The 13,988-nt window shown below is 48.2% G+C and overlaps 1 protein-coding gene across 1 annotated transcript in view; it reads left to right on the top strand.

Annotated features, from left to right (window-relative positions):
* Positions 1–262: 262 nt before the first annotated feature.
* The window catches only part of LOC121280446 (6-phosphofructo-2-kinase/fructose-2,6-bisphosphatase 4-like), a 230,776-nt gene continuing 217,050 nt past the window's right edge, over positions 263–13,988 (top strand). The window contains exon 1 of the mRNA XM_041192440.1: positions 263–962. Within this exon, the coding sequence (XP_041048374.1) occupies positions 863–962 (100 nt within the window). The 5' untranslated portion in view covers positions 263–862. The remainder of the gene's footprint in view (positions 963–13,988) is intronic.

Below are 13,988 nucleotides of genomic sequence, written 5' to 3'. Positions count from 1 at the left end.
AGGGTTTTACATTTTGGTGATTGTTGGTAGCACATTCTGTTTTCAGCAACAACTGTTATTCTGCAGCATGTTTTCTCTTGTCAGGAAGAGGAAGCTGATTGGGTGCTAGTGTTGTAGCACTGCTGGTGATTGGCTGCTCTGACTTGAACAGCCACTTCCCATGATTTCTACATGTGATCCACAACGTGGAATGAACCCAAAATGATGCAACACTGAGAAAAACTTATCTGTTTGTACCTTGTACATGAAGAACAGCAACTGGATAGTATTACAGAAAGTACCCAGGGATTGTGTGTAAGAAAAGCTGCAAAGAAATAGTTCTGGAAAGACTGTAGAACAAATTCTGACAGGTTCCATGTAAACATGTAATTTAATCTGTAATTAGATTGTTTTAAAGAACTTTTTTTTAAAAAACCATAATCTGAGCAGAAGTGCAGGATGTTTCAGAGCTGATTTGACCAATACTTGAATAAGCAGAGAGAATAAAATACAAAAACCTCAAACAGTCATTTTGTAAATAAGTAGCAGATCAGTCAGCGGCCAATAGAAAGGATAGGTTAATGTTTTGCAATAGGCTCTATTTATTTAAACTCATGCTATGAAATGTTAGTCTGAGCTTGTTGACATAGAATTTAGCTTTACCTCTTTGTCCTTACAATCTGAGTGACCATGAATTAGGATACTTATGGTAGCTGGCAGTCTGGTTTCACGTGACACGCTCAGTTTAATGACCTGGTGTTCACGGTAAAGCTGCAAACAGGGAAGAGCAGCAGCCTAGAGAGCAAGACAAAGAATTGACAAACTGTGCAGGGATGGTCATGTGGACTTAAATTTGCAGAAAGACAAAGGAACGAGGAATAACATGGCAAACTCGCCTCTGGAACTCACTCAGAATCCTCTGAAGAAGATTTGGATTCCTTGTAAAAATGGCCTCTGTGAAGTGCACACTTCACAAAGGAAGGGTAGGTATGGCTCTGGCAAAGTGCAGCACCACAAATCTGCTGCCTTACTAACCCTTCTGCACCTGGGTTATCCTGAAAGCTCTTGGTCCTGAAAGTGGCAGATATTTGTTGCCTTATTTTAAAAGGCTGATTGTTCTGTTGAAGTCTGCAGTGCAGCAGTGAATGTGCTTGGGTACCCTGCTGCCTGGAGACAGATTTAGCCTAACCCTTTCTTAGTGTTTGCATAAGTTTATATGGGCCCTGTGCTAAAATTGCTCTGTTATTGTGAACTCAAGTGCAGAATTGGGTAAGAGTAAAACCTGTAATTTATGGCAGCGAGCTGCAACGGTACCTTTTAAACACTGGGCACTTAGATTAAGCTGTGACTGGAATTTCTGTGCTGGGGTAGATTTTGGGGCTGAAACTGATATATTTGTTAAACGCTGAATTTGATGTTTCCTACAGTATTTGCAGCAACTCGTCTATGAGCGAAACATATTAATACGTATTGATACTTTAATTATCAGCAACATCTGTATATAAACAATTCTAAGAATAGTACATAGAATGTGGACTAATTTTAATTCAAGTTAATGACTAAATAATATTGAGTAAACCTTCAATCCCTTTTTAGAATTGTAAATATTAGTGTGAGTCATCCAGTGCTTATCATTCTCCTTGTGGTTACCACATTACTACCCTCAATCTGACAGTTTCTGATATTGTGGGTAGGATAACGTCATTATGGCACAGAAGGAGGCTATAGAAGGCGTAGTTTGTATTTGTCTTCACAAAGGAGGCGGATGATGTGTAGGCTACATTAAAGGAGAACTGGGATTTTATGGACAACATAGTAATAGATTGAGAAGATGTACTAAAAAGATTATCATTACTGAAAGTTGATACATGACCTGGTCCAGATGAAATGCTTCCTAAGTGACAGAAAGAAACATGGGTAGAAATAGCCGAGGCATTGGCCACAATCTTTCAGTGCTCCTTGGATACAGGAATAGTGCCAGAGGACTATTCAATAAGGTGAGACAAATAAACCAGAAAACTACAGGCCAGTCAGCCTAACATCTGTGGTGGGGAAATATTGAAATCCATTATCAGGGACAAAATAAACTTTCATTTGGAAAGTCATGGGATAATCAAGAACAGTCAGCACAAATTAGTTAAAGGCAAATCATGTCTGTCAGACTTGATTCATTGATTGAGTGAATTAACAGTGAAGATTGATCAAGGCCGAGCAGCAGATTTATACATGGACTTTCAGGAGAGCATCAACGTGCCAGACAGGCAACTTGTTAAGCAGAAACAAAAATTACTGGAAAAACTCAGCAGGTCTGACAGCATCTGTGAAGAGGAATTCAGTTAACGTTTCGAGTCTGAATGACTCTTCATCAGAACTAAAGAAAAATAGAAATCTGGTGAAATATAAGCTGGTTAAAGGGGGGCTGGACAGATGAAGCCGGATAGAGGGCCAGTGATAGATGAAGGCAAAGGAGAGATTGTCAGAGATGTCATAAACAAAAGGTTGAGTGGGTGTTGATGGTGGTGATATTATCTAAAGGAGGTGCTAATGGTGTCATTAAGGGTAGAAAGCAGGACGAGCAAGTGACAGATAGCCCTAGTGGGGGTGGGGTGGGGGGAAGGGATCGAAATAGGCTAAAAGGCAGAGATAGAACAATGGATGGAAATAAGTTTTAAAATTAGCTATTTCATTCCCCACCTCCCATCCCATCCCCCACTAGGGCTATCTGTCACTTGCTCATCCTGCTTTTTACCCTTAATGTCACCATTAGCACCTCCTTTAGCTAGTAACACCACCATCAACACCTACTTGACCTTTTGTTTATGACATCTTTGGCAATCTCTCCTTTACCCCCACCTATCACTGGCCCTCTATCCAGCTCCACCTGTCCCACACCACTGCACCCCCGCCCCCCCACCCCACCACCTCAAACCAGCTTATATTTCACCACATTTCTATTTCTCTTTAGTTCTGATGAAGAATCTTACGGACTCGAAATGTTAACTCTGTCTTCCTCTCCACAGATGCAGTCAGATCTGCTGAATTTTTCCAGCCATTACTTGATATCACGTGGAGTGAATCGAATTGGCTGAAGACTGGCATCTGTGATGCTGGGGACCTCCGGAGGAGGCTGAGATGGATCATCCACTCGGCACTTCTGGCTGAAGATTGTAGCAAATTATCGTTTGCACTGATGTGCTGGGCTCCTCCATCACTGAGGATGGGGATATTTGTGATGCCTCCTCCTCCAGTGAGTTGGTTAATTCACGACTGGATGTGGCAGGACTGCAGAGCTTAGATCTGATCCATTGGTTGTGGGATCGCTTAGCTCTGTCTATCACTTGCTGCTTATGCTGTTTGGCAGGCAAGTAGTCCTGTGTTATAGCTTCACCAGGTTGACACCTCATTTTTAGGTATGCCTGGTGCTGCTCCTGGGATGCCCCCCTGCACTCTTCATTGAACCAGGGTTGATTCCCTGGCTTGATGGTAATGGTAGAGTGGGGGATATGCTGGGCCATGAGGTTACAGATTGTTGTCGAGTACAATTCTGCTGCTGCTGATGACCCACAGCACCTTATGGATGCCCAGTCTTGAGTTGCTAGATCAGTTTAAAATCTATCTCATTTAGCACGGTGGTAGTGCCACACAACACGATATAGGAGATCCTCAATGTGAAGGTGGGACTGAGTCTCCACAATGACTGTGTGGTGGTCACTCCTACCGATTTCTCATGGACAGATGCATCTGCGACAGGCAGGTTGGTGAGGATGAGGTCCAGTATGTTTTTCCCTTTTGTTGGCTCCCTCACCACCTGCTGCAGACCCAGTCTAGCAGCTGTGTCATTTAGGACTCGGCCAGCTCGGTCAGTAGCGGTGCTACCGAGACATTCTCGGTGATGGACATTGAAGTCCCCCATCCAGAGTACATTCTGCACCCTTGCCACCCTCAATGCTTCTTCCAAGTGGTGTTCAACATGGAGGAGTGTTGATTTGTCAGCTGAGGGAGGGCGGTACATGATAATCAGCAGGAAGTTTCTTTACCTATGTTTGACCTGATGCCATGAGACTTCATGAGGTCCAGGGTCAATGTTGAGGACTCCCAGGGCAACTCCGTCCTGACTGTATACCACTGTGTCACCACCTCTGCTGGACCTGACCTGCTGATGGGACAGGACATACCCATGGATGGTGATGTTGGTGTCTGCAGCATTACCTGTAAGGTATGATTCTGTGAGGATGACTATGTCAGGCTGTTGCTTGACTATTCTGTTAGTCAGCTCTCCCAATTTTTGTGTGTGTGTGTGTGTGTGTGTGTGTGTGTGTGTGTGTGTGTGTGTGTGTGTGTGTGTGTGTGTGTGTGTGTGTGTGTCACACTGTATGCCGGAAAGAGTGCACGTGTGCCTGTGTCACACTGTACGCCGGAAAGAGTGCATGTCTGTTTGTGTCAAACTTTACGCTGGAAAGAGTGCGCGTGTGTCACACTGTACACCGGAAAGAGTGCGCATGTGTGTGTGTGTCACACTGTACACCAGAAAGAGTGCATATGTGTGTGTGTCACACTGTATGCCGGAAAGAGTGCACGTGCATGTGTGCATGTGTGTGACACTGTATGCTGGAAAGAGTGCATGTGTGTGTGCCACACTGTACACTGGAAAGAGTGCACGTGTGTGTGTGTCTATATGCGTGTGTGTGTCACACCGCATGCCGGAAAGAGTGCACAAATGTTTGTGTGTGTCACACTGTAAGCCGGAAAGAGGCAAGTGTGTGTGTGTGTGTGTGTGTCACACTGTATGCTGGAAAGAGTGCATGTGTGTGAGTGTCACACTGTACGCTGGAAAGAATGCATGTGTGCATGTCACACTGTACACTGGAAAGAGAGTACGTGTGTGTGTCTCACTGTACGCCGGAAAGAGTGCACGTGTATGTGTGCATGTGTGTGACACTGTATGCTGGAAAGAGTGCATGTGTGTGTTGCACACTGTACACCGGAAAGAGTGCACGTGTGTGTGTGTCTATATGTGTGTGTGTGTCACACTGCATGCCGGAAAGAGTGTGAGTGTGTGTGTGTGTGTGTGTGTGTCACACTATGCTGGAAAGAGTGCACAAATGTGTGTGTGTGTCACACTGTAAGCCGGAAAGAGGCACGTGTGTGTGTGTGTGTGTGTCACACTGTATGCTGGAAAGAGTGCATGTGTGTGAGTGTCACACTGTACGCTGGAAAGAATGCATGTGTGCGTGTCACACTGTACACCGGAAAGAGTGTACGTGTGTGTGCGTGTCACACTGTATGCCGGAAAGAGTGCACGTGTGTGTGTGTCACACTGTACACCGGAAAGAGTGCGTGTGTGTGTGTGTGACACTGTAAGTCAGAAAGAGTGCATGTGTGTGTGTGTCACACTGTACACCGGAAAGAGTGCATGTGTGTGTGTGTCACACTGTACACCGGAAAGAGTGCATGTGGGTGTGTGTCACACTGTACACCGGAAAGAGTACATGTGTGTGTGTGTCATACTGTATGCCGGAAAGAGTGCATGTGTGTGTGCGTGTGTCACACTGTACGCCGGAAAGAGTACATGTGTGTGTGTGTCATACTGTACGCCGGAAAGGATGCATTTGTGTGTGTGTCACACTTTACGCTGGAAAGAGTGCGCGTGTGTCACACAGTACACCGGAAAGAGTGCATATGTGTGTGTGCCACACTGTACACCAGAAAGAGTGCACGTGTGTGTGTGTCTATATGTGTGTGTATGTCACACTGCATGCCGGAAAGAGTGCATGTGCGTGTGTGTCACATTGTGTGCTGGAAAGAGTGCATGTGTGTGTGTGTGTGTGTGTGTGTGTGTGTGTTTTTGTGTGTGTGTGTGTGTGTGTCACACTGTACGCCGCAAAGAGTGCACGTGTGTATGTGTCACACTGTATGCCGCAAAGAGTGCATGTGTGCGTGTGTCACACTGTACATCAGAAAGAGTGCGTACGTGTGTGTGCCACACCGTACACCGGAAAGAGTGCGTGTGTGTGTGTGTCATACTGTATGCAGGAAAGAGTTCACGTGTGTGTGTGTGTTTGTGTTGTGTCATACTGTACGCCGGAAAGAGTGCAAGTGGGTGTGTGTCACACTTTATGCTGGAAGGAGTGCACGTGCATGTGGGTGTGTGTCACACTGTACGCCGGAAAGAGTGCATGTGGGTGTGTGTCACACTGTACGCCGGAAAGAGTGTACATGTGTGTGTGTGTTACACTTTACGCTGGAAAGAATGCATGTGGGCATGTCATACTGTACGCCGGAAAGAGTGTACGTGTGTGTGTGTGTATGTGTGTGTGTGTGTCACACTGTATGCCAGAAAGAGTGCACGTGTGTGTGTGTGTGTCACACTGTACGCCGGAAACAGTGCATGTGTGTGTTTCACACTGTATGCCAGAAAGAGTGCATGTGTGTGTGTGTGTGTGTGTGTGTGTGTGTGTGTGTCACACTGTACGCCGGAAAGAGTGCATGTGGGTGTGTGTCACACTGTACACTGGAAAGAGTGCACGTGTGCGTGTGTGTGTGTGTCACACTGTACGCCGGAAAGAGTGCATGTGGGTGTGTGTCACACTGTACGCCGGAAAGAGTGCATGTGTGTGTGTGTGTGTCACACTGTACGCCGGAAAGAGTGCATGTGGGTGTGTGTCACACTGTACGCCGGAAAGAGTGCATGTGGGTGTGTGTCACACTGTACACCGGAAAGAGTGCACGTGCATGTGGGTGTGTGTCATACTGTACGCCAGAAAGAGTGTACGTGTGTGTGTGTGTGTGTGTGTGCGTCACACTGTATGCTGGAAAGAGTGCACGTGTGTGTGTCACACTGTACGCCGGAAACAGTGCATGTGTGTTTGTCACACTGTTGCCGGAAAGAGTGCACGTGTGTGTGTGTGTGTCACACTGTACGCCGGAAACCGTGCATGTGTGTGTGTCACACTGTATGCCAGAAAGAGTGCATGTGTGTGTGTGTGTGTGTCACACTGTACGCTGGAAAGAGTGTATGTGGGTATGTGTCACACTGTACACCGGAAAGAGTGCACGTGTGTGTGTGTGTGTCACACTGTACGCCGGAAAGAGTGCATGTGGGTGTGTGTCACACTGTACACCGGAAAGAGTGCACGTGCATGTGGGTGTGTGTCACACTGTACGCCGGAAAGAGTGCACGTGTGTGTGTGTGTGTCACACTGTACGCCGGAAAGAGTGCATGTGGGTGTGTGTCACACTTTTCGAAGGAAAGAGTGCATGTGGGTGTGTGTCACACTATATGCAGGAAAGAGTGCACGTGTGTGTGTGTATCATACTTTATGCCGGAAAGAGAGCACGTGTGTGTGTGTCATACTGTATGCTGGAAAGAGTGCACATGTGTGTGTGTATCATACTTTATACCGGAAAGAATGCATGTGTGTGTGTGTGTGTATCGTACTTTATGCCGGAAAGAGTGCACGTGTGTGTGTGTGTGTGTGTCACACTGTACGCCGGAAAGAGTGCATGTGTGTGTGTGTCACACTATACGCTGGAAAGAGTGCACATGTATGTGTGCGTGTATGTGACACTATGCTGGAAAGAGTGCACGTGTTTGTGTGTCACACTGCATGCCGGAAAGAGTGCGTGTGTGTTTTTATGCGTGTGTGTGTGTGTGTGTGTCACACTGTATGCTGGAAAGAGTGCACACATGTGCGTGTGTGTCACACTGTAAGCTGGAAAGAGTGCATGTGTGTGTGTGTGTGTGTCACACTGTACGCTGGAAAGAGTGCATGTGAGTGAGTGTCACACTGTATGCTGGAAAGAGTGCATGTGTGTGTGTGTCACACTTTACTCTGGAAAGAATGCATGTGGGCATGACATACTGTACGCCGGAAAGAGTGTCCATGTGTGTGTGTGTATATGTGTGTGTGCGTCACATTGTATGCCGGAAAGAGCGCATGTGTGTGTGTGTGTGTCACACTGTACGTTGGAAAGAGTGCATGTGTGTGTGTGTCACACTGTACGCCGGAAAGAGTGCATGTGTGTGTGTGTCATTATGTATGTCGGAAAGAGTGAATGTGTGTGTGTGTGTGTGTGTGTGTGTCACACTGTACGCTGGATAGAGTGTGTGTGTGTGTGTGTCACACTGTACCCCGGAAAGAGTGCATGTGTGTGTGTGTGCCACACTTTATGCCGGAAAGAGTGCATGTGTGTGTGTGTGTGACACTGTACGCCAGAAGGAGTGCATGTGGGTGTGTGTGTGTGTCACACTTTATGCCGGAAAGAGTGCATGTGTGCGTGTGTGTGTGTGTCACACTGTACTCTGGAAAGAGTGTGTGGGTGTGTGTGTGTGTGTGTCACACTGTACGCCGGAACGAGTGCATGTGGGTGTGTGTGTGTGTCATACTTTACGCTGGAAAGAGTGCACATGTGTGTGTCACACTGTATGCCGGAAAGAGTGCATGTGTGTGTGTGTCACACTGTATGCCGGAGAGAGTGCATGTGTGTGTGTGTCACACTGTACGCTGGAAAGAGTGCACGTGTGTGTGTGTGTGTGTGTGTGTGTATGTGTGTGGTTGTGTGTGTGTGTGCGTGTGTGTGTGTGCGTCACACTGTATGCCGGAAAGGGTGCACGTGTGTGTGTGTCACACTGTACGCTGGAAAGAGTGCATGTGGGCATGCCATACTGTACGCCGGAAAGAGTGTACGTGTGTGTGTGTATGCGTGTGTGTGTGTGCGTCACACTGTATGCCGGAAAGAGTGCACGTGTGTGCGTGTCACACTGTATGCTGGAAGGAGTGCATGTGGGTGTGTGTGTGTGTCTATATGTGTGTGTGTGTCACACTGCATGCCGGAAAGAGTGTGAGTGTGTGTGTGTGTGTGTGTGTGTGTGTGTGTCACACTGTGCTGGAAAGAGTGCACAAATGTGTGTGTGTGTCACACTGTAAGCCGGAAAGAGGCACGTGTGTGTGTGTGTGTGTGTCACACTGTATGCTGGAAAGAGTGCATGTGTGTGAGTGTCACACTGTACGCTGGAAAGAGTGTTCATGTGAGTGTGTGTCTCACACTGTATGCCGGAAAGAGTGCACGTGTGTGTGTGTCACACTGTACACCGGAAAGAGTGCGTGTGTGTGTGTGTGACACTGTAAGTCAGAAAGAGTGCATGTGTGTGTGTGTCACACTGTACACCGGAAAGAGTGCATGTGTGGGTGTGTCACACTGTACACCGGAAAGAGTGCATGTGGGTGTGTGTCACACTGTACACCGGAAAGAGTACATGTGTGTGTGTGTCATACTGTAAGCCGGAAAGAGTGCACGTGGGTGTGTGTCACACTGTACACCAGAAAGAGTACATGTGTGTGTGTGTCATACTGTATGCCGGAAAGAGTGCATGTGTGTGTGCGTGTGTCACACTGTACGCCGGAAAGAGTACATGTGTGTGTGTGTCATACTGTACGCCGGAAAGGATGCATTTGTGTGTGTGTCACACTTTACGCTGGAAAGAGTGCATATGTGTGTGTGCCACACTGTACACCAGAAAGAGTGCACGTGTGTGTGTGTCTATATGTGTGTGTATGTCACACTGCATGCCGGAAAGAGTGCATGTGCGTGTGTGTCACACTGTACGCTGGAAAGAGTGCACGTGTGTGTGTGTGTGTGTGTGTGTGGTTGTGTGTGTGTGTGTGTGTGTGTGTGTGTGTGTGTGTGTGCATCACACTGTATGCCGGAAAGGGTGCACGTGTGTGTGTGTCACACTGTACGCTGGAAAGAGTGCATGTGGGCATGCCATACTGTACGCCGGAAAGAGTGTACGTGTGTGTGTGTATGCGTGTGTGTGTGTGCGTCACACTGTATGCCGGAAAGAGTGCACGTGTGTGCGTGTCTCACTGTATGCTGGAAGGAGTGCATGTGGGTGTGTGTGTGATTCATACTGTACGCTGGAAAGAGCGCACATGTGTGTGTCACACTGTATGCCGGAAAGAGTGCATGTGTGTGTGTGTGTGTGTCACACTGTACGCCGGAAAGAGTGCACATGTGTGTGTCACACTGTACGCCGGAAAGAGTGCATGTGTGTGTGTCATACTGTATGCCGGAAAGAGTGCACGTGTGTGTGTGTGTCACACTGTACGCCGGAAAGAGTGCACGTGTGTATGTGTGTGTATGTGTGTGTTTGTGTGTGTGTGTGTGTGTGTGTGCGCGCGCATCACACTGTATTCCGGAAAGAGTGCACGTGTGTGTGTGTCACACTGTACGCTGGAAAGTGTGCATGTGGGCATGTCATACTGTACGCCGGTAAGATTGCACATGTGTCTGTGTGTTTGCGTGTGCGTCACACCGTATGCCGGAAAGAGTGCACGTGTATACGTGTCACACTGTACGCTGGAAGGAGTGCATGTGTGTGTGTGTGTCACACGGTACACCGGAAAGAGTGCATGTGTGTGTGTGTCATACTGTACACCAGAAAGAGTGCATGTGTGTGTGTGTGTCACACTGTATGCCGGAAAGAGTGCATGTGTGTGTGTGTCATTATGTATGTCGGAAAGAGTGCATGTGTGTGGTTATGTGTGTGTGTGTCACACTGTACGCTGGATAGAGTGTGTGTGTGTGTGTGTCACACTGTACCCCGGAAAGAGTGCATGTGTGTGTGTGTGTGACACTGTACGCCAGAAGGAGTGCATGTGGGTGTGTGTGTGTGTCACACTTTATGCCGGAAAGAGTGCATGTGTGCGTGTGTGTGTGTGTGTGTGTGTTTGTATGTGTGTGTGTGTGTGTGTGTGTGTGTGTGTTTGTGTCACACTGTACTCCGGAAAGAGTGTGTGGGTGTGTGTGTGTCACACTGTACACCGGAAGGAGTGCATGTGGGTGTGTGTGTGTGTCATACTGTACACTGGAAAGAGTGCACATGTGTGTGTCACACTGTATGCCGGAAAGAGTGCAAGTGTGTGTGTGTCACACTGAAGCCGGAAAGAGTGCATGTGTGTGTGTGTGTGTGTCACACTGTACGCTGGAAAGAGTGCACTTGTGTGTGTGTGTGTGTGTATGTGTGTGTGTGTGTGTGCGTCACACTGTATGCCGGAAAGAGTGCACGTGTGTGTGTGTCACACTGTACGCTGGAAAGAGTGCATGTGGGCATGTCATACTGTACGCCGGAAAGAGTGTACGTGTGTGTGTGTATGTGTGTATGCGTGTGTGTGCGTGTGTGTGTGCGTGTGCGTCACACTGCATGCCGGAAAGAGTGCACGTGTGTGCGTGTCACACTGTACGCTGGAAGGAGTGCATGTGTGTGTGTGTGTCACACTGTACGCTGGAAGGAGTGCATGTGGGTGTGTGTGTGTGTCATACTGTACGATGGAAAGAGCGCACATGTGTGTGTCACACTGTATGCCGGAAAGAGTGCATGTGTGTGTGTGTGTCACACTGTACGCCGGAAAGAGCGCACATGTGTGTGTCACACTGTACGCCGGAAAGAGTGCATGTGTGTGTGTCATACTGTATGCCAGAAAGAGTGCACGTGTGTGTGTGTGTGTGTGTCACACTGTACGCCGGAAAGATTGCATGTGTGTGGGTCATACTGTACGCTGGAAAGAGTGCACGTGTGTATGTGTGTGTATGTGTGTTTGGGTGTGTGTGTGTGTGTGCGTCTCACTGTATGCCAGAAAGAGTGCATGTGTGTGTGTGTCACAAAGTACGCTGGAAAGAGTGCATGTGTGTGTGTCATACTGTACGCTGGAAAGAGTGCACGTGTGTATGTGTGTGTATGTGTGTATGTGTGTGTTTGTGTGTGTGTGTCACACTGTATGCCGGAAAGAGTGCACGTGTGTGTGTCACACTGTACGCTGGAAAGTGTGCATGTGGGCATGTCATACTGTACGCCGGAAAGATTGTACATGTGTGTGTGTGTGTGTATGTGTGTATGTCTGTGTGTGTGTATTTGCGTGTGCGTCACACTTTATGCCGGAAAGAGTGCACGTGTATGCGTGTCACACTGTACGCTGGAAAGAGTGCATGTGAGTATGTGTGTGTGTTACACTGTACGCTGGAAGGAGTGCAAGTGTGTGTGTGTCACACTGTATGCCGGAAAGAGCGCATGTGTGTGTGTGTCACACTGTACGCTGGATAGAGTGTGTATGTGTATGTGTGTCACACTGTACCCCGGAAAGAGTGCATGTGGGTGTGTGTGTGACACTGTACACCAGAAGGAGTGCATGTGGGTGTGTGTGTGTGTCACACTTTATGCCGGAAAGAATGCGTGTGTGTGTCATACTGTACGCCGGAAAGAGTGCAGGTGTGTGTGTGTGTGTGTGTGTGTGTGACACTGTACGCCGGAAAGAGTGCATGTGTGTGTGTGTCATACAGTATGCCGGAAAGAGTGCATGTGTGTGTGTGTCATACTGTATGCCGGAAAGAGTGCGTGCGTGTGTGTGTGTGTCATACTGTACGCCGGAAAGAGTGCAGGTGTGTGTGTGTCATACTGTACGCCGGAAAGAGTGCATATGGGTGTGTGTCACACTTTATGCCGGAAAGAGTGCATGTGTGTGTGTGTCATACTGTATGCCGAAAAGAATGCACGTGTGTGTGTGTCACACTGTACGTTGGAAAGAGTGCATGAGTGTGTGTGTCACACTGTACGCCGGAAAGAGTGCATGTGTGTGTGTGTGTCATACTGTACACCGGAAAGAGTGCATGTGTGTGTGTGTGTCACACTGTATGCCGGAAAGAGTGCATATGTGTGTGTGTCATTATGTATGTCGGAAAGAGTGCATGTGTGTGTGTATGTGTATGTGTGTCACACTGTACGCTGGATAGAGTGTGTGTGTGTGTGTGTGTCACACTGTACCCCGGAAAGAGTGCATGTGTGTGTGTGTGTGACACTGTACGCCAAAAGGAATGCATGTGGGTGTGTGTGTGTGTCACACTTTATGCCGGAAAGAGTGCGTGTGTGCGTGTGTGCGTGTGTGCGTGTGTGTGTGTGTGTGTGTGTGTGTGTGTGTGTGTGTCACACTGTACACCGGAAGGAGTGCGTGTGGGTGTGTGGGTGTGTGTGTGTGTGTGTCATACTGTACACTGGAAAGAGTGCACATGTGTGTGTCACACTGTATGCCGGAAAGAGTGCAAGTGTGTGTGTGTCACACTGAAGCCGGAAAGAGTGCATGTGTGTGTGTGTGTATGTGTGTGTTAGTGTGTGTGTGTGCGTCACACTGTATGCCGGAAAGAGTGCACGTGTGTGTGCGTCACACTGTACGCTGGAAAGAGTGCATGTGGGCATGTCATACTGTACGCCGGAAAGAGTGTACGTGTGTGTGTGTGTATGTGTGTATGCGTGTGTGTGTGTGTGTGTGCGTGTGCGTCACACTGCATGCCGGAAAGAGTGCACGTGTGTGCGTGTCACACTGTACGCTGGAAAGAGTGCATGTGTGTGTGTGTGTCACACTGTTCGCTGGAAGGAGTGCATGTGGGTGTGTGTGTGTGTCATACTGTACGCTGGAAAGAGCGCACATGTGTATGTCACACTGTATGCCGGAAAGAGTGCATGTGTGTGTGTGTGTCACACTGTACGCCGGAAAGAGCGCACACGTGTGTGTCACACTGTACTCCGGAAAGAGTGCATATGTGTGTGTCATACTGTATGCCGGAAAGAGTGCACGTGTGTGTGTGTGTGTCACACTGTACGCCGGAAAGATTGCGTGTGTGTGTCATACTGTACGCTGGAAAGAGTGCACGTGTGTATGTGTGTGTATGTGTGTGTTTGTGTGTGTGTGTGTGTGTGTGCGCATCACACTGTATGCCGGAAAGAGTGCACGTGTGTGTGTGTCACACTGTACGCTGGAAAGAGTGCATGTGTGTGTGTCATACTGTACGCTGGAAAGAGTGCACGTGTGTATGTGTGTGTTTGTGTGTGCGTGTGTGCGCGTCACACTGTATGCCGGAAAGAGTGCACATGTGTGTGTGTCACACTGTACGCTGGAAAGTGTGCATGTGGGCATGTCATACTGTACGCCGGAAAGATTGTACATGTGTATGTGTGTGTG

This window comes from Carcharodon carcharias, chromosome 7 (assembly GCF_017639515.1).
Source record: "Carcharodon carcharias isolate sCarCar2 chromosome 7, sCarCar2.pri, whole genome shotgun sequence".
Taxonomy (NCBI): domain Eukaryota; kingdom Metazoa; phylum Chordata; class Chondrichthyes; order Lamniformes; family Lamnidae; genus Carcharodon; species Carcharodon carcharias.
The sequence above is the reverse complement of the archived record's forward strand: the minus strand, read 5'-3'. Positions and strand labels throughout refer to the sequence as shown.